The sequence below is a fragment of the Mustela putorius genome, unplaced genomic scaffold (assembly GCF_011764305.1).
Source record: "Mustela putorius furo isolate JIRA1106 unplaced genomic scaffold, ASM1176430v1.1 tig00003983_pilon_pilon_pilon, whole genome shotgun sequence".
NCBI lineage: Eukaryota > Metazoa > Chordata > Mammalia > Carnivora > Mustelidae > Mustela > Mustela putorius.
This window is the reverse complement of record NW_025422123.1, coordinates 5,579,828-5,599,367: the sequence shown is the minus strand read 5'-3', so window position 1 is coordinate 5,599,367 and position 19,540 is coordinate 5,579,828. Positions and strand designations below refer to the sequence as shown.

At 40.7% G+C, this 19,540-nt stretch overlaps 1 protein-coding gene across 1 annotated transcript in view; it reads right to left on the bottom strand.

Moving 5' to 3' along the window:
- Positions 1-12,496, bottom strand: part of DNAH8 (dynein axonemal heavy chain 8) — a 365,321-nt gene extending 352,825 nt beyond the window's left edge. The window contains exons 1-3 of the mRNA XM_045071144.1: positions 12,182-12,496; positions 2,436-2,932; positions 2,203-2,337 (exon numbers count right to left, since the gene is read on the bottom strand). Of these exons, the coding sequence (XP_044927079.1) occupies positions 2,203-2,337; positions 2,436-2,888 (588 nt within the window). The 5' untranslated portion in view covers positions 2,889-2,932; positions 12,182-12,496. The remainder of the gene's footprint in view (positions 1-2,202; positions 2,338-2,435; positions 2,933-12,181) is intronic.
- Between the last annotated feature and the right edge of the window lie 7,044 nt (positions 12,497-19,540).

Here is a 19,540-nt window from a genome sequence, read left to right as displayed (position 1 = left end):
ATGGCTAAAACCAAAAACATAAGAAACAACAAGTGCTGGCAAGGATATGGAAGGGAAGAAACCCTGGCTCACTGTCAGTGGAAACAGCCATGTAGAAAACAGTATGGTGGTTCCTCAAAAAGTTAAAATAGTAAAAATAGAACTACCATATGATTCAGTAATCACACTACTGGGTATTTACCCAAGAACATTAATTCAAAGGAATACATGATCCTTTATGTTTATTGCAGCATTATTTACAATAGTGTTATGGAGGCAGCCCACTTGTCTGTTGATAAATGAATGGGTAAAAAAGCCATGGTATATATAAACAATGAAATATTACTTTGCCATAAAAAAGAATGAAATCTTGTCATTTGCAAGAACATGGATGGAGCTAAAGGGTACAATGCTAAGCAGAATAAGCCAGTCAGAGGACAAACACCACATGATTTCACTCATATATAGAATTTAAGAAATTAAACAAAGGAGTAAAAGGAGGCAAAGAGACAGACAAGCCAGGAAACAGACCCTTAACTATAGAGAACAAACTGGTGGTTTCCAGAGGGTAGGTGGGTGGGGGGATGGGTGAAATAGGTGATGGGGATTAAAGACTACCCTTATCACCATGAGCACCAGGTGATGTACAGAACTGTTGAATCACTGTTTTGTTCACCCGAAACTAATATAAAACTCTATGTTAACTATACTGGAACTATAAAACTTAAAAAAATATATTTTTAAACGAATTTCCAAGTGGTAACAGGAAATCATTAAACCAAGTGCAGGGCCTTTCAGCACACGGGTCTGTCTGATGACACAGTCCGTGTGCCCAGGCAGCCACTCTTGACCACACCTGTACATCCCTGCAGGGAATTGTGGTGGCCTGAGAAACTATGCTCTATTTTCAGCTGCTTGCTGTACTGCCTCTTGTTTTATGTGCACAATTCATGAATTTTCCTATCTTTCATCACTAAAATAGCTCAGAGTTATTGATCTCTTTGCATCACTCACATTCCCAGATCACCATAACACACTAAGGGAACAGGAAAACAAGCGATCCCACTCATACTATCAGAGGACAGCCCATTCTCAACTTTTACAAGGGTCCTGACAGAAAAGGCAGACAACTTTCCAGAACTTGGCAACACATGGCAGGGAGTAAGAGAGAGATTCCTTTAGAAACCAACCCACAGAATCTTGACTCTTATAACCAGCTAAAAGAGTTTTGCCCGTCAACAGTTCTCTGTAAAAGCAGGGGGTATGGACCCCAGTGATGACAACCTTGTCACAACACGGCCCCCTACCCTATGCTCTCACCAGTGCATTCAATGGGATGATCAGCTCACCATCAGTATGCACCTGTCCATTGGTCTTGCTGGGGCTCCAGGCCAGTCCACAACTAGGACTGGTAAAAATTCAAGCAAACTATAGTACTTTTTTTGAGAGTTAATTTAGAAGCTTAGCTATCAGAAAGGAACCTGTGATACTGCTTCTGGCAGCTTTTACGAAAGCCACAGTTTACCATATATTACTCTAATGAGGGTGACCATAGAAATTCATCAGCCCAAACTGGGACATTTTAGGAGTAAAAGGAGGGGCTGTTAATAATTATGCTAGGGGGCACCTGGGTGGCTGAGTAGGTTAAAACCTCTGCCTTTGGCTCAGGTCATGATCCCAGGGTCCTGGGATAAAGCCTGCCTCCACGTCTCTCTCTGCCTACCTCTCTGCCTAGTTGTGATCTCTGTCTGTAAAATAAATAAATAAAATCTTTAAAAAAAATATGCCAGGAAAGTGAGCATAATCTAGGACTGTCTCTGACATGCTGAGACACATGGTAATCACCTTGTTGTTTTCTACTATGCTCTTGCAAAAATCATTGTTCCCTAGCTCATATGTATGCAGTTTGTTTATCTTTCCAAATGATTTGCATGTGTAGTTCATATAACCTGTACTTTTAGAATATTTAACTCCACCTGTGCTTGACTATCCCTCTAACCTCTAAAGGCATTTTGAGTTAGAATTTTAGCCAAATTCTTATAGCTAATTCTTCCCTTCCTCTTCAATATGATTCATCTGGGTATAGTTCTATAAAACTTCCTTAATATGTAAAATTACTACATTCCATTTCTAAGTGTTTTGTTGTTCATGACAATGATTCTAGCTTAAAGCAATCAGTTCTCAAAGAGCAATTAAAAATATAATGATAAGATTTAAACTTACAGATGGACAATCCAAAACTAATTCTTCAACGGTTACTAAGTCCAGGCCAAGCTTTTCCGCTAGAATTTCAAATATATATTTGTATGAAGGGTCAATTTTCATTTTTCGGTTTTCTCTTGCATCTCTAAATCTTGCCTAAAGAATGAAAAACATGTCATTATGAAGAAAAACCACCAAAACACTTAATTTGACATAAAAGTGACACACAAGTAGAATCTTATTATAAAAAAAACCTGTCTCTCTTTTAATGTTTCCTGTAGATTTGGAATGCCACTCATGCTTCGGCGGTACCGAGACGATCTATGGGAAGACTGAGAAAGCATATCAGAAAGCATGGATTGACCCAGTCGGAGCGTAGGCTTAGCTCGAACTCTGTGTGCATCCAGTTCCTCATCCTCTGGAAGAATTATCCTTTCATCGGAAGGGATGAGATTCAGATAATCACTTGGAGAAAGAACAGGACCTATTTCGGAACGAGAGCCGTCATCTAGAGCTGAGGCTGCCTCTGTGGCAGGGTGCAGAGGGCCTTCATCTGAAGGAGGAGGAGCCTCTTCTCCTGGAGAGGGGGGGGGCTCATCTCCTGGATCCCTCTGGCCAGTCCCTTCTGACCCAGGGGGTACTGTATCTCCTGAAGAGGGAGGAGCTGGTTCTTCTGGAGGGGGTGAACCCCCTTCTTCGGCGCTCATATTATCAGCTTTTTCCTCCCATAGAGCACCTTAAACTTTAAAACCTAGAATGACAAAATGTTTTCTTTTAAAACTGTACAATAAGTTGAATGTTCTCTGTTAATTTATTCCTCCCTTTGAACCTAGACAGGTAGCAAAATCATCTATTTCTTCCTTGCTATATTAACTAATGAAGCTCAGCTCACAGGACTGGTGATATCATAATTGTTTTTGTTTGTTTGTTTGTTTGTTTGTTTGTTTTAGGAGTGACAGCACACATACACCTAGGGGCTTTCTGAAGCTCTAAGTGCTCCTCCTGACTGATTTGACCCTAAGGTGCTGCTACCCCACACACATCCCATCCCTGTCATAGTAATTATTGCAACTGATGGAAAGGTACTTGTCCTCAGGTATGTAAGGGCTGAAAAAAGATTGAGAGCTGTGTGTTACAGCTGAGACACTGACTTGTCCAAGAGACAAATCAAAGAACTACATGGACTGAAACATTTCTTCCATGCTATGATACAATTCACCAATCAGAGACTCAACTGTCCAGTCATCTCATCTACATGTGCATATCCAAGAACGCCCCCAAAACATAAAACATCCTCTTGGCAGTGTGAAAACTAATAAAAGGAAACCTCATTTAGAATGCATTCAGGGTGCCAGCAAGGACAGGCTCTCACCCTACCAGCCCTACCACTGGTTGTGAACTGCAGACCAAACAGGAAGAGCCCCATGACGCATCCAGATCCTACTTTCTTATCCCAGAGGGACTAAGACTTTTCCTCTCACCCAGCAACAGCCCAGCCAATGAGAGATGGTCACAACTTAGCCAATGAAAAACGACTGTACTTTCAGCACCCAGCTTACTCCAATGGACTTTTTGTTTGTAATGGCCTTCCCAATGTGCCCCTAAAATGTGATGGCGATTATTTCCGGAAGCAATGATATCATGTGAAGTATAAATCTGACCTACCCAATCAGAAAAGCTCTATACACAAGTGTGTAAGTTTTCCTGAGCACATAACCAGGAAAATCAGGCGACACCAGTGGGACAGGAGAAAATGTCACTTACGAAAAAAAATCACTTATAGGACAGTCATCAAACCTACAATGAAATAAATCTTCAGAGTATGGCTAAAATCCAGAAGCCAGGATTATAGTAAACACTTGAATAACAACAAAAATTCCAAAGCAGAGAGTTCAAAGGAAGACAGAGAAAGAGGCTTGCTAATGAAAAATTCTGAGGAGACTTGTGCACACCTAGGCTAAGTTAAATGGTGTTTCTCATGGAAGGACAGGAGCAGACCTCCATAAGACACAGAGACAGCCTGTAACCTGCACCCCACAGCTGCCCCCTCTTGCTTTTATGGAGATCCCATCAACAGAAGAAATTGTTTCCTTTGATACCCTAAATTGGCCTATTCCAGAGTGAAAATATCCAAACTGATCAATCTGTTTGCTGCCAGCTAAGCACTCATGCCCAAGATCCGCAAACCAGAACAATTGTTCCCAAACTGTCTGCAGATTTTTCTTTTTATTCCTCTTTCCTCTCTTTTAGAAATCCCAGTTTTTGTCTTTGTTCCTTGACCACATTCTAACGTCTGTTTTCTTTACATGCGAGTACCTTCTCTTGGAAAGTAACAAGTGAACATCTCTGAGTTACTATTGGACAGGGTGATCTACAATACTCAGGAGTTGTGTGCACATTACATGTTTACCCTTGAAATTGGCCCAGAGCTGATCCTCCTACCTACAGTCTATCAAGAACAAGTATAGTGATACATATTAGTGAAGTCATAGCAACTACCTGTCACTCTGCTCCAATCTGCACTTTTGAATTCTGCAAAACACTTCACTTTACTCAGTCAGAGAATCATGCCTTCTCTCAAAGGATGTTGACAGGCATAGTTGTCTGGTTTCTGAAACCAATGCAAAATTTACTTTAATTTCAATGTAATGGTAAAACACATACACTAACTGAGCTCAGTAGGACTGGAGAGCTTCTCTGCAGGTAACCAGTGCTTTTTCTAGAGCCACAGAGTTATTTAAGTCACTGTAGAGCCATTATTATTTAAGCCATCAAGGAAAGATGAAAATGGAATCATGATATTATATTTAATAAGTCAGGGAGGTATGTAATTAATCTTCATGCATTTTTCAACTAAAATTGGCTACTATTTTTTAAGTGTTGGCACAGATTAAATTTTAATAAAATGTTATTATCCAACACAGTTCATTCCCTGAGGAGTCCAGATAGCTGCGATTTATGGCACATCATTTCAGAAGTAGGGAAAAAAAAAAAAAACCTGAGAAATTACCTAGTTCAGCTCTCCCTCTTTATTGCTAATGAAACTAAGATCCAGAGAAGGTACAGGTCTTACCCAATTGCACAGACAAAAATGATCTTTCTGAACTTCCAATCATATCATATCACTGCCCTGCTTAAAGTTCTCCGCTGGATGCCAAATACAAATCCTTGGGTCCTCCAAGGGCTTCCTAACTTGGTTCCAAGCTCTCTCTCCAGTTTCTTCCATTGCCTTTGCCCTAGGTGCTGCCTGAGGTGACAGCAACTCTGGCTATTCCTGAAACCAGCACTGTTCTCTCACCCCTAGTTGCTAGTCCTTGGCAAGGAGCTCACAGCCTAGTGAGGAAGGCCAAACATACCAATGAACACTTCGCGGTTTCCACAGAACCAGCCAAGGAGTGGACAAGAATCTGTAGCATCAGTGCAGAAAACTCAAGAAGGAACTCTCTAAGGAGAAGCTGTCATTTAAGGTAGGTCTTAGTAGGATCCATATGCGTTCCATAGAGAAGAATGGGGAAGTAATATTAATTGTCAACAACTAAATGCCAAGTTCTATGCTTGGTGACATATATAACTATGCTTAATTAATAAATATATATAAAAATATGTAATATATAAATAAATATATGTATATAAAATATATATGTATATAATATATATATAAATATATATGTATTTTTATATACATACACATATGACCAACAAGTGCATGGAAAGACACTCAATACCACTAGCCACTAGGAAAATGCAAATCAAAACCACCATGAGATGGCACTTTACATCCAGTAGGATGGCTCTAAATTTTTTCTTAAAAGACATTAAAAAGGGCTGAGAACGTCGCAGAGAAATTCAAATCTTCATACATTGCTGGTGGGCATGTAAAATTGCGCTGCCTCTGAGGAAAACAGTTTGGTAGTACCTCAGAAAGTTAAACATAGAATTAGCAAATAAGCCAGTCCCTCCAGGCCTATCTGGAGTTCTAGCAATTCTACCCAAGAGAACTGGTAATATCTGTTTACACAAAAATCTGTATACAAATGTTCATGGCAGCACTATTCATGTAGAGTTCAATTTGGAAACAACCCAAATGCCGAGTTAGGTGACAAATGGATAAATAAATGTGGCATATCCTTACCCTTGGAATATCATATCATTCTGTCATAAGAAGGAATGAAGGACCGTCCCATGCTACAGCATGGATGGACCTTGAAAACATTGCACTAAGTGAAAGAAGCCAGACACAAAGGCTACATATTATATGAGTCCATTTATTTGAAATGTCCAGAAAAGGCAAATCCATAGAGATAGAAAATAAATCAGTGGAAGTCAGAGGATGGGGAAGGAAGAATTGAGCCTACCTGCTAATTGGCCTGGGTTTCTTTTTTGAGGTTAATAGAAATGTTCTGGGATTCAATAGTGACTATCCGTGGTTGTATAACACAGTGCATATAATAAAAACCACTGAAGGATATGCCTTAGTGAAGTAATTATATAACTCAATTTTAAAATGCTATTTTTTTTAAAAGAAAAGAAAATATGATCAACTGCATTAAGGAAATGACCAGTTGGAGTTCCTGGCTGGCTCAGTCAGTAGAACAAGCAACTCTTGATCTTGGGGTCATGAGTTTAAGCCCCACACTGGGTGGAGAGATTACCTAAGAAAAATTGTAATAAAATTAAAAATAATAAAAAGATTTTTTTTTAAAAAGGAAATGACCAATGTATTGACCATCTGTCAGGAGGCTTTAGTTTGGAAAACTTCCTCTTAAACTCACCAGGAAATTAAAAGAAAAAAAAAAAGGCATTTTGAAATTAAGAAAGTTAAAAGGAGATAGAATTAGTTAAGGCACTCTTACCCATCTGTAGGCACCACTCTTTCCCCCTTGCTCAAGTAGTTATTTGTAATCTTGCAAAGAAGGAATATTAGAGCTGAAAATGTTTAATTTAGTCCTGAATATCATCAGTTGGATTAAACAATATTTATGGTATTAAGATCAGGCTGAATCCACAGACTTAGAGTAGGAAATCTCACTGAAAACAAGTATAGAAAGGGAAGGAAAAAATGGAAGCTTCTCCCTCTTTCCTGTGTCCAAGCCCCAGGCCCCATGCAAAGTGGGTATATATGCCCAGGGCTATGTTACTCACTCTGGGAGGCAGAAAACAAGACAGGACTCACAATGCTTTTGGAGAGAAAATGTAATCTTTGCAAATCAATCAGTGGTAAAATTGTGAAGCTCAGGGGGCCTGGGTAGTTCCGTGAGTTAATAGTCTGCATTGAGGGGCACCTGGGTGGTTCAGTGGATTAAAGCCTCTGCTTTCGGCTCAGGTCATGATCCCAGGGTCCTGGGATTGAGCCCCACATCGGGCTCCCTGCAGGGAGCCTGCTTCTTCCTCTCTCTCTCTGCCTACTTGTGGTCTCTGTCTGTCAAATAAATAAATAAATAAAAATATAAAAAAAAAAATAGTCTGCCTTGGGCTCAGGTCATGATCTCTGGGTCCCAGCATATAGCTGCATTGGGCTTCCTGCTCAGTAAGCTTCTGCTTTTCTCTCTCCCCCGCTCTCCTTTGCCTCTCCCCACTGCTCATTCTCTCCCCAGACAAACAAATAAAATCTTTTTAAAAATAAAAAATAAAATAAAATTGTGGAGCTCTACTAGAAAATTTAGAGGAAAAAAAATTAGTAAAGACAAAATAGACAAAGAGGATTCCACAGAGGATTTGGGCATAAGCTGCCCTTGAAGAGTAGGTAGGATTCAATAAGAAGAGAGGGAAGAAATGTAGAGAGAAAAGAAAAGAGGTAAAGGCATGAAAAGCTATGAAGGGATCAAAAAGGGGAGAAGCTGCCTGGGGAAAAAAAATAAAGCTTAGAATTATGCTATATTTTATTTGTTCTTCCAAAAGACTACAAATGGCAAAGATTCAGAATCAGTTAAAATAAATAAATCATGAATAATAAAATGTGGTTTTTATAAAGCACAGATCTTACTGTTAACATGTTAGGAAATTGGCACAGTTCTACCAATGCTTTTTTTCTAGCACCCGTAAGTAGTTCTGAAAATCTCCTAATCAAGAATTCGTCCAGGGGTGCCTGGGTGGCTCAGTCGATTGAGCCACTGACACTTCATTTTGGCTCAGGTCAGAATCTCAGGGTCCTGGGACAGAGCCGGGTTCAGGCTCCGTGCTCACTGGGGAGTCTGCTTCAGGATTCTTTCTCTCTCCCTCTGCTCCTACCTGCCCCCACCTCTAAAATAAATAAATCTTTTTTAAAAAGAATACGTCAAATTTATCATAAAATACACAGGAAGAGGTCATTGTCAGTTACTCTGCTTGTATGGTAATCTAATAAACATAATCTATAGCTTTGGCTCAGGTAACCGTATCTCACTACAGCCTGTATACTCTTTTCCACCTCTATGTGTGTCCTCTTAATTTTCTTAGAATTTACGTGAAATTATTTAAGGAAAAATAAAAAACACTTAATCTCTGAAACATTAGAATACTCCCAGATGCATGTTCTGAGTAAAGAGTTTAACTTGTGCCCTACCGACAGATGACACATCTATTTCTCTTTTCTATTAAAGATTTTATTTTTGAGTAATCTCTCCACCCAACATGGGGCTCAAACCCACAACCTTGAGATTGTCACATGCTCTACCCCCTGAGCCAGCCAGGTGCCCCAATATTTCAAGCAAAAGACAGATTAAGCTCTTATTTTGTGAACATTAAAGAGTCTTTATGGTTAGTAGTCTGGGAAAAAACACTGAATGTAAGGAAACTGATAACCAGGTATTAATTACTATTGTGACTGAGAAATAAATTCCAAATAGTTTGTTGTAGTTTAACATTTTTAAGTAAATCATATATCTGAGACGCTATAAATAAATAAACCAACAAAAAGACAAACAACCACTGCCCATTTGGGGGTATTTTGCTTAGGGGAGTATAGAATTCTTCCTTTAACAAAATTATCTGAGATGCATTTTCTACGTGGTTTTCAACTGTCAAGTTGTACTTGGCATGCAATTAACTGTAAATATAAAATATCAGCTTACCACTTCCAAAGAGCAATGCAACTATTTCATTTTAAGTTGGAAATATATACAACTACTTTATGTAGAATTTCGAAAAATTGTAGCAAAAATTTGAAGAGTACATAGTTGAAATGGGACAATCTTTGTAAACATAAATCAGCTTACTACATTATACACATTATATCCATTTGTATGTATGTATGTATACAGAGAAGGTTAATTATTTACTGCAACATGTTTATAATAGCAAAAATAAGCACAAAAAGAACCACATTTCCTGGAAATAAACAAAATATCCCTTAATAAAGGACCCATTGTATGTCAAAATTTGATTCAGGGAAAAGTAGCTTTGGGAACGACCCCTGCCTTCCTGTTGGGCTGCCCTTCTGATAATAAAGCTTCAAAACTGGTGTGTTAGCCATTGGCTTACTGCTCTTTGGGTGCACAGTCAAGTCTGAGTTTGGTAACAGTATCCTGTTCAATAGAGTTTTAATACAGACCCTAGCAGTAAAAAGAATGAGGTAGAGCTACATATACAGATACAGAAAGATCTCTAACACATTTTTCATGAAAGAAAAAAGGAAGGCAGGGTACACTGCATAATACCAATTGTATTCATTTTAAAAACTATATATATATTTTGTCTTTTCTAAGATGCACATTTTTGTTATTATGTTATGTTAGTCACCATACAGTACATCATTAGTTTTTGATGTCGTGTTCCATGATTCATTGTTTGTGTATAATTCCAGTGTTTCATGCAATATGTGCCCTCCTTAATACCCAATACTGGGTTCCCCTATTCCCCCATCCTCCTCCCCTCTAAAACCCTCAGTTTGTTTCCCAGAGTCCATAGTCTCTAATGGTTCTTCTCCCCCTCTGATTCCTCCCTTCATTTTTCCCTTCCTTCTCCTAAAGTCCTCTATGTTATTCCTTATGATCCACAAATAAGTGAAACCATATGATAATTGACTCTCTCTGCTTGACTTATTTCACTTAGCATAATTTCCTCCAGTTCCATCCACGTTGATGAAAAAGTTATGTATTCATCCTAATGGCTGAGTAACATTCCATTGTATATATGGACCACTTCTTTTTTTTAATTTTTTAATTTTTTTTTAGTTTCTTTTTTTAAATATTTTATTTATTTATTTGACACAGAGAGAGAGATCATAAGTAGGCAGAGAGGCAGGCAGAGAGAGAAGGGGAAGCAGGCTCCCTGCCAAACAGAGAGCCCGATGTGGGGCTCGATCCCAGGACCCTGAGATCATGACCTGAGCCGAAGGCAGAGGCTTTAACCCACTGAGCCACCCAGGCGCCCCAATTTTTTAATTTTTTATTAACATATATTGCATTATTAGCCCTAGGGGTACAGGTCTGTGTATGGACCACTTCTTTATCCATTTATCTGTTAAAGGGCATTTTGGCTCTTTCCACAGTTTGGCTGTTGTGGACATTGCTGCTATGAACATTGGGGTGCATGTGGCCCTACTTTTTACTACATCTGTTCTAAGATGCATATTTTTAAAAGTCTTAATTGGCAACACTTTTTTCTTTCTTCACATTTTTTCCGTCATGAAGTCACATATATATAATTTGCATTTGTGTAATTGCATAAAATTATAATCGGTAATAGTTTAGGTTTGATAAAACACATTAAAAGTTTTCTAGGGAAGATACACAATAATTTATCAACAATGATCACCTTGAATGAGAAAGACAGAGGGGGAAACTAGGGGAAGAGTTGTGCTTTTCAATTCTATAACTTTTAGTGGATCATAATGATATTATATATTTTACACATAATATATTTTACTCATATGTGTATGTATCATATACAACATACAATATGTGTTTAAATTTTCTCCACCAACATTAATATTTAGAACCTTAAATTCCCCATGAATTTTCCGAGGTAGCAAGATTGCTAAAAAAAGAGGCAGGTCTTGGCTCTAGGTGTTCATACTTGGCTGGCCATCAGTTGGTACAGAATGAATTGAGGATAATCGCCTGTTCATCTCTTTCCCCTCCCCCACCTCCTCCACACACAACTTGATGCCACAGGCAATCATTCTAAACTTCCACCATCCCTCCTCCTTAAGTTCAATTTGAACGTTAATTGCATGTCCACAAAGTCATCCCTGCTCATTTTCAGGAGCCATAGGACAGTGGGACTTCTCCACCCAGAGGAGTATTGAAGCGAGCAGGTTGGTACACTGGTGTGCTCAGCGTAGAGCCACTTCAACCACACTCCTTTTTCTTGTACCCATTTCTGTAACCCTAACCCTTCACGCATTAGTTCATTCGTGACTGTGGAGGGTCTTCCGTGTGCTCAGCCGCTGTAGCAACGCATAAAACTAAGAGGCTCCCCCCGAAGCAAAACGCACAAACTGGAAAGACAAACCATTAAACACCACACACACCCCATGGTCAAGGTCGAGAAAAGGTTAAATTAGCAAAGGGACTGAGATTGGCAGAAAAAGAAACTTCAGGAAAACCCTGACAGAGAAAATGGTATTTGAGTTGGGTCTGAAGAGTTTTCGTGAGAACATGGAAGAGGGGACTGTTCTAGGCCAGAAGTGGGGAGACAGCAGAGTGTAAATGCCAGAAAGCAGGAAAAGGCAGCGCTTCCTTGGGAAAAGTGTCTTTAAAAAGTTCGGTGATGAGACTTTTGGGGTACAAGGGAGTGAGGAAGAGAGAGGTTGGAAACACAAACCCGGAGGGAGAGATATTTTGTCTATCTTAATTTTGACTTCTTAAAAGGAGGAAAGTGGTGAGGTCGGACGTCCAGGGAACACACTGGGATTCGCAGGTGGAGGTGACGGAGCAGCGGTTCTGCAGCAGGGGGCTGACTGGGCCGGTCGGGAGGACTAGCGGGGAGGTGAGACACTGAATTCTAGCACCGACTCCAGTCCCCCCACCCAGGGAGGAAAGCGGGCCGGGCCCGGGACAGGAGCCGGTGCCGCACTCACCTGCCGCGATTCGCCGCCACCACCGGCCAGTCACCCAGGCGGGCCAGGGGGCCGCGCTGCGCGGGGGGAGCTGAGTCTGGTTCGGGGGCCGCCGAGGCTCGGCCGTTGGGAGTCCACACCGGTTCTCGCTGGGGAGGCCCGCGCGGGGTCAGGGGGGCGCTGCTCCCTGCGGGGTCCCGGGTGCTGGGCTGCGGGTAAGGGGTTCATCGACCCCTGCCCCCCCCACCCCCCCCCCCCGCGCAGTTCCGCGGGGCCGGTACCCTACGGTACCCCCGCAGCGGGAGAAGTGAAACAACCACAGAGAGGGCGGGCTCACTAAAGGGCAACTGCCTGGAGGGGAAAATGGAGGAGGGCGGGGCCTGGGGAGAATTCCAAGGTGTGCTTTTAGAGAGGAAGGGCAGGGAAATAACTTTCCAAAGACGTTTATACCTTTTTTTTTTTTTTAAGAGTTTTTAGGGGCGCCTGGGTGGCTCAGTGGGTTTAAGCCTCTGCCTTCCGCTCAGGTCACAGGGTCCTGGAATCGAGCCCCTCATCGGGCTCTCTGCTCAGCAGGGAGCCTGCTTCCTCTTCTCTCTCTGCCTGCCTCTCTGCCTACTTGTGATCTCTGACAAATAAAATAAATAAAATCTTTTTTTTTTTAAAAGAGTTTTTAAAATTTTTTAAAAGATTTTATTTAAGAGGGAGAGTGCACAAGCAGTGGGAGCAGCAGGCTCCCCGCTGAGCAGGGCGCCCAATGCTGGCTGAATCCCAGGACCCCAGAGTCATGACCTGACTGCAGCAGACGCTTTAACCGACTTGGGGTGCCGACACTGAGGCACCCCCAAGATTTTTTTTTTTTACTTTTGCGTAGGCCCTTTACTGAAGGTGGGTGGGCTCCAACTCTCAGCACTGAGATGGAGAGTCCCAGAGCCTCTCCAGCAACTGAGTCTGTCCAGCGCCCCTGTGACGGTTACACTTTCTGAAGTTACTTAGTGTTTCACTTGAGAATATTAAATCTTTTCTGTTTAATTTGTTTGCTCAGAAACCTACGACTGGTAATACAGAGAACAGAACTCTGAAGAAAACAGACTTGTTTTCAAAGCCTACCCTCCCTTCTCTTTCCAGTACATTTCTGTTTTTCTTCCAACTCCCCGACAAGGTGTGCCTGATGTCTGCTTTAATTAGGAGTTAAAGTCAATCTTTGAATATAGAGCAGGTCAATCTAAAATGAGGACTGGAAGATCTGCCAACTGATTTAAAAAAAAAAAAAAAAAACCTGAAACCCAATGATTATTATAAAAATCACAGGTAAAGTTTCATTGAACAGTCTACCTATGTTAAGAAATACCATGCAGCAATTATGCAGTGTGAAGTTATGGGACCCTCAGGACCCCTGCACACATTCCCAAGTACGCCAGACCACAAGACTTAACTGTCCTCTCACTTTGAGCTGTTTCTTTAGCTAGTGCATAGGCAATTAAGTAGATGACAGCAGTCACAGTGGGACTAAGGAGCACCTGCTCACTTCCCAGGGGGAGGGGCCCAGGCTTGTTTACTGCTTGCTACAAAAATGATGAGCCCTTAGCCTTGGATTCCTTAGCTCTCTCCCAGTCCACTGCCCACACGTGGGCCCATGGTGTTGTCTGATGGTACCTGGAGCCAGAACTGGCTTCTCCTTTAGGGCTCCTGCTGTTTGCTGGGCTGTGAGTAATAAAGGGTCTCTCTCTGGCCCATTTGTTTTTGTTTTTGTTTTTGTTTTTTTGTCTCATCATCTATTTTTGGCACTTATGGTTTAATCCTTGCCATCTTCCCAGTAAGAGATATATCCATATATTCTTATATAGTAAGAAACAAATTACAGGATATTATATCCTTTAAAGAGCCTTAAATATGTCCATGTACCTTAACCTACAAAGTCCTGTTTTGAAAATATATTCTAAAGAAATAATACTGTGCTGGGCTGTCTGGCTCAGTCAGTTGAGTGTTTGACTCTTTTTTTTTTTTTTTTTTTAAGATTTTATGTATTTATTTGACAGAGAGAAATCACAAGTAGATGGAGAGGCAGGCAGAGAGAGAGAGGGAAGCAGGCTCCCTGCTGAGCAGAGAGCCTGATGCAGGACTTGATCCCAGGACCCTGAGATCATGACCTGAGCCGAAGGCAGCGGCTTAACCCACTGAGCCACCCAGGCACCCCAAGTGTTTGACTCTTGATATCAGCTCAGGTCTCGATCTCAGGGTTGTGAGTTCAAACCCCATTTAAGAAATAAAGAAGGAGGGGCACCTGGGTGGCTCAGTGGGTTAAGGCCTTTGCCTTCAGCTCAGGTCATGATCCCAGGGGTCCTGGAATCGAGCCCCACATCAGGCTCTCTGCTCTGCAGAGAGCCTGCTTCCTCCTCTCTCTCTTTCCCTGCCTCTCTGCCTACTTGTGATCTGTCTGTCAAATAAATAAATTAAAAAGTCTTAAGAAAAAAAAAAAAAAAAGAAAGAAGGAAAGGGAAAGAAAGAAAGAGAAAAGAAAAAGTGGAAAGAAAGAGTGAGAGAGGAAAGGAAGAAAGGGAGAAAGGAAGAAAGGATGAAGGAGGGAATGGGTAGGGAAGGAAGAGAAAAAGAAGGAAGGAAGAAAGGAAAGAATACTGTGCTAAATATGGACAGAGCTTTTGCTCTAAAGAGGTGCATTGCAGGGGCACTGGGTGGCTCAGTGGGTTGAGCAGCCAGCTCTGGATTTCAGCTCAGGAAAAGATCTCAGGGTGCTGGGATTGAGCCCTGCATCAGGCTCCAGGCTCAGCAGAGAGTCTGCTTGAGGATTCTCTCTCACCCTCTCCCTCTGCCCCTCTCTCAGCTCACACGGAGGATGGTGTTCTCTCTCTCTAAAATAAATAAATCTAAAAATTTTTTAAAAATAAAGATGTGCTGGGCGCCTGGGTGGCTCAGTTGGTTGGGAAACTGCCTTCGGCTTGGGTCACGATCCCGGAGTCCTGGGATGGAGTCCCGAATCAGGCTCCCAGCTCCATGTGGAGTCTGCTTCTCCCTCTGATCTTCTCGCCTCTCGTGCTCTCTCTCACTGTCTCTCAAATAAATAAATAAATAAATAAATAAAAATCTTTAAAAAAAATAAAGAAAGATGTGCTTTGCAGTATTTGGTTTGTAACACCATGATCCATGTAATAATGTCATTACCTCTGGCAGAAAACTAGGCTCATGGAACACTACCAAATGATGACACTCCTGAGGATGCCTGAGATATGGGAAAAGCACACCATCTAGAGAGTTTTCCTGAGTCTTAATAGAAAGAAAACACTATGTAACATATACAAAACAGTAAATGTTTAGACTGCCCAAGACCCTGAAAATATAATGAAGGAACTAGCTCTTTGTCTGGAAATAGATCCCCTGTAGATCACGAAGATCTCACCTTGAGATCCTTAACTACATCTGCAAAGACCCTATTTCCAAATAAAGTCATATTCACAGGTACCAGGAGTTAAAACTTGGACATATTTTTAGGGGGACACAAAATTCATTTCACTGCAAAAGGCCTGTACATATTTTTTCTTTTTGTCATTTAAAATTAAGATTAGAAAATCTATTCAGAGTGTGTTTAAAATATTTTTTATGGTTAATTTTCCCTAATGAACATTATTTTATTAGTTGCCTAGGTTCCTATTGCCTTTTGTGTTTTAGATTTCTGCATTGACAGTCTTTTTTCTTTTCTTTTTTTCTTTCTTTTTTTTTTCACCAAATAGAGTAGACAACTAAACAAGGTATAAATGTGTTGTTTTAACCATATGCCAATAATCCTGGAAGGATAAGCTCGAAAGGATGAACTGTGGATAGTTATTCAATATTTATATGTATTTTATTTGAATGGTTGGCTACTTGAATTGTGGCCATGTTTAGGCAATTATAACATAACAAATATTGATAATCCATGTACTGTAATTGTATGTTCTCCACAGTATCAGACATTTTCAGTTGATTGTCTCAATATTTTTATTTCTGTCAATATAGTGTGATCTTTCCACCAGTCAATGAGGCTTGAAAACCAGACTCATTGTGAAGTTATAGATTTTTGGAACAGGGAGGGAACTTAGAGATCATCTTATTTCCTGAATTTCATTTTACAAATAAGGACACCCAGGACTAGACCAGTTTCACAATCTGAATTTCAGAATTAATGTGTTGAGTTATTAGCCAGCACAGTTCCAGGACTAAAATTCAGAGCTTCTGATCACCAGTTCAGTATTTTTTTTCTTTACTCCATACACTAATAGCGATATTGTTATAGGACTGAGAACGGGTTCCCAACTCAGGTTTCGCTGCTCAGTCCTTGAAAATCAATACCCAAGAGACAAGTGATTGTGGGGAAAGAATAGTTGCTTTATTCAGGAAGGTGGTAACCTGGGTATAGGGTGGATTAAAGTCTCAAAGATCATGTTCTTCATCCAGGGGAAGCTGGAGGGTTTTCGAGAGAGAGGAACAGAAAAAGGAGGGGGTTATGTGCAGAAGAAGCAGGTGCTTAGACCGTTAGTTTTTTGCCTACATGACCCTTACAGACTTATTGGCATCAGTAGCTACTGTTTCTGAGTGTGGTCAGGTCTTATCTTCTGGGAAAGTTGGGTCTTTCACTCCTCAAGGCCATTGGTCTGCAAATTGCAAGGAAAGTAAGTTAGTTATACTGTAAATCAAAAGACTTAGGTCAGTAAGCAAGGAGTGTGTACATTTGAAGCAAGTTAACACTTAAGGCCAGTAGGGCTGCTGTTAGAGATCCTTAATCCTATGACTGGTGTCCTTAGAAGAGAAAGGGGAGAGAGATTTCAGACTCAGGGAAAGGCCACATTAAGACACAGTCAGAGACTGGAGTTATGCTGCCATAAATCAAGAAACACTGGGAGCCACCAAAAGCTGAAAGAGCCAAAGGATTCTCTCCCAGAAACTTTGTAGCAGGTATAGCTAGGCTGACACCTTCATCTCACACTTCTAGCCTCTAGTGAGAGGATACATTTCTGGTTTTGTTTTTGTTTTTAATTTTACCTATTTATTTATCTATTTATTTATTTTTAAAGATTTTATTTATTTATTTGACAGAGATCACAAGTAGGCGGGGGGGGGGGCGGGAAGCAGGCTCCCAGCTGAGCAGAGAGCCCGATGTCGGGCCCCATCCCGGGACCCTGAGACCATGACCTGAGTCAAAGGCAGAGTCTTTAACCTTCTGAGCCACCCAGGCGCCCCTACTTATTTATTTATTTTAAGTAAACTCTACACCCAATGCGGGGCTTGAACTCATGACTCCAAGATCAAGATTTACATGCACTACCAGTTAAGCCAGCCACGTGCCCCTGAATTTCTGTTGATTTAAGCCACCGCGGTTTTGATAATGTGTTATGTCAACTGTAGGAAACTAACAACCCTTTACCAAAAAAGGAAATACTGCTAAACTCTATTTGGAATTGTGTCTTCTCAAATAGTGACCATCCTACCCTACTCCTTCCCCATTATTGCTGTCTTTCCTTTTATTTCTATATGTGGTGCTTATTCCCTTTCAGTTTTTGGAAGTATGTTATACAATATTTAAGATATACAGAGAAACATAAAGAATAATACAACTATCCTTTTATCCAAAGTTGGCTATAGTTATGAAACAATGTCAAAATATTTGAATCCTCAGTATATCCCTCCCCTCTTCTCCATCATCTCTTAGGGGAAATCATGTTCCTGAATGTGGGTTTATTTCCCAGGCACCCCCTGATCCCCTTACTAGAAGTGTGTTTAGCCCCAACCAATGCATTATATTATTGCACAATTTAAAACTGCAAAAAAATGGTGTTGTGTCATATGGATTCTTCAGCAACTTTCAATTATTTCATTTGTTTGTGAGATTTATACATGTTGGACTATGTTCCTCTGATTCTTTCATTTTATGTATGTATATACATACATAAATTATGTATACCATTCTGCTGCATGAAAATAAAGTCATTTTCTTGGTTTGGGATACTTTTAGGTTTTATGAATTTTTTCTATTCAAACCATGTCTCTTTTTTTTTTTTTTTTGAAGATTTTATTTATTTATCTAACACAGAGAGAGAGAGAGATCACAAGTAGGCAGAGAAGCAGGTGGGGGGAGGGGGAGCAGGCTCCCCACCGAGCAGAGAGCCCATTGCAGGGCTCAATCCCAGGACCCCGAGACCATGACCTGAGCCAAAGGCAGAGGCCTCAACCCACGGAGCCACCCAGGTGACCCCACACCATGTATCTTATACTTAGAATGTAGGCACAATCATCCTCTAGGATATATGCTTATTCATGGATCCTAGGATGTATTATCTGCAACTTCACTAGATACTGTCATACTATTTTAAAGTGTTTATAATAACTTAGGTTTACACCAGCAAATGTGTATGAATTTTTAATTTGCCCTATATTCACATCCACGCACTTTTAGTTTTTAAATTTTTGTCAATTTGAAAGGCACGAAAGAAACCTCGTTATTTTTTTAAAATATTTATTTATTTTAGAGAGGGGTGGGAGGGACATAGGGGGAGGGAAAGGGAGAATCCTCAAGAAGACTCTTTGCTGAGCACAGTCTGATGCACAAATTCATGTTCTCTGATATTTTGTTTTTTATGTTTTTAAGTTTTGCTTTTTCATATTTATATTTTTAATAGACTTGGACTTCTGTTTTACTTTATGGCATGAAATAAAGAATTATTTTCATTTTTTTTTCATATAAACTATGGTGTTCTAGCACCATTCGTTGAGAAAGTGATCTTTCCCTCACTGATCTGCAATACCAGCTCTGATCTATGTCAAGTTTTTGTACGTGTATGTATTTTAGTTGTGTACTGCCACACAGCATTACCCCAAAACTTTGCAGCTAAAAACAACAAAAATTTGTTATCTGATCGTTTCTATGGGTTAGGAATCTGGGAATGATCTAGATGGATTGTTCTGGCTCAAGGACTCTCACAAGGTCAAAATTAAGGGGTTATCCAGGACAGTAGTTACCTCAAGGCTGTACTGGGACAGGACCTGCTTCTAAACTTACACATGTGGCTGTTGGTCAGCTTCAGGTCCTCACTGGCTGTTGACAAGAGACCTCAAACAGTTCCTTGCCACGAGTCTCTCTACAGTGTTGCTTACAATGTGGCAGCTTGCTTACCCTCTGAGTGAGAAACTGGAGAAAAAGAAAGTGAGAAAGTGCTCCCAAGACAAGACTCTCTATATAATCTAATCTCAGAAGTGGTATCCCATCACTTCTGCCACATTCTGTTCTTTAGAAGTGAGTCACTAAATCCATACTCAGGGGGAGGGGATAACATAAGATTGGGAATGCCTGGAGCTGGGGATTATTGGTGTCATCTAGAGCTGCCTACCACAGTT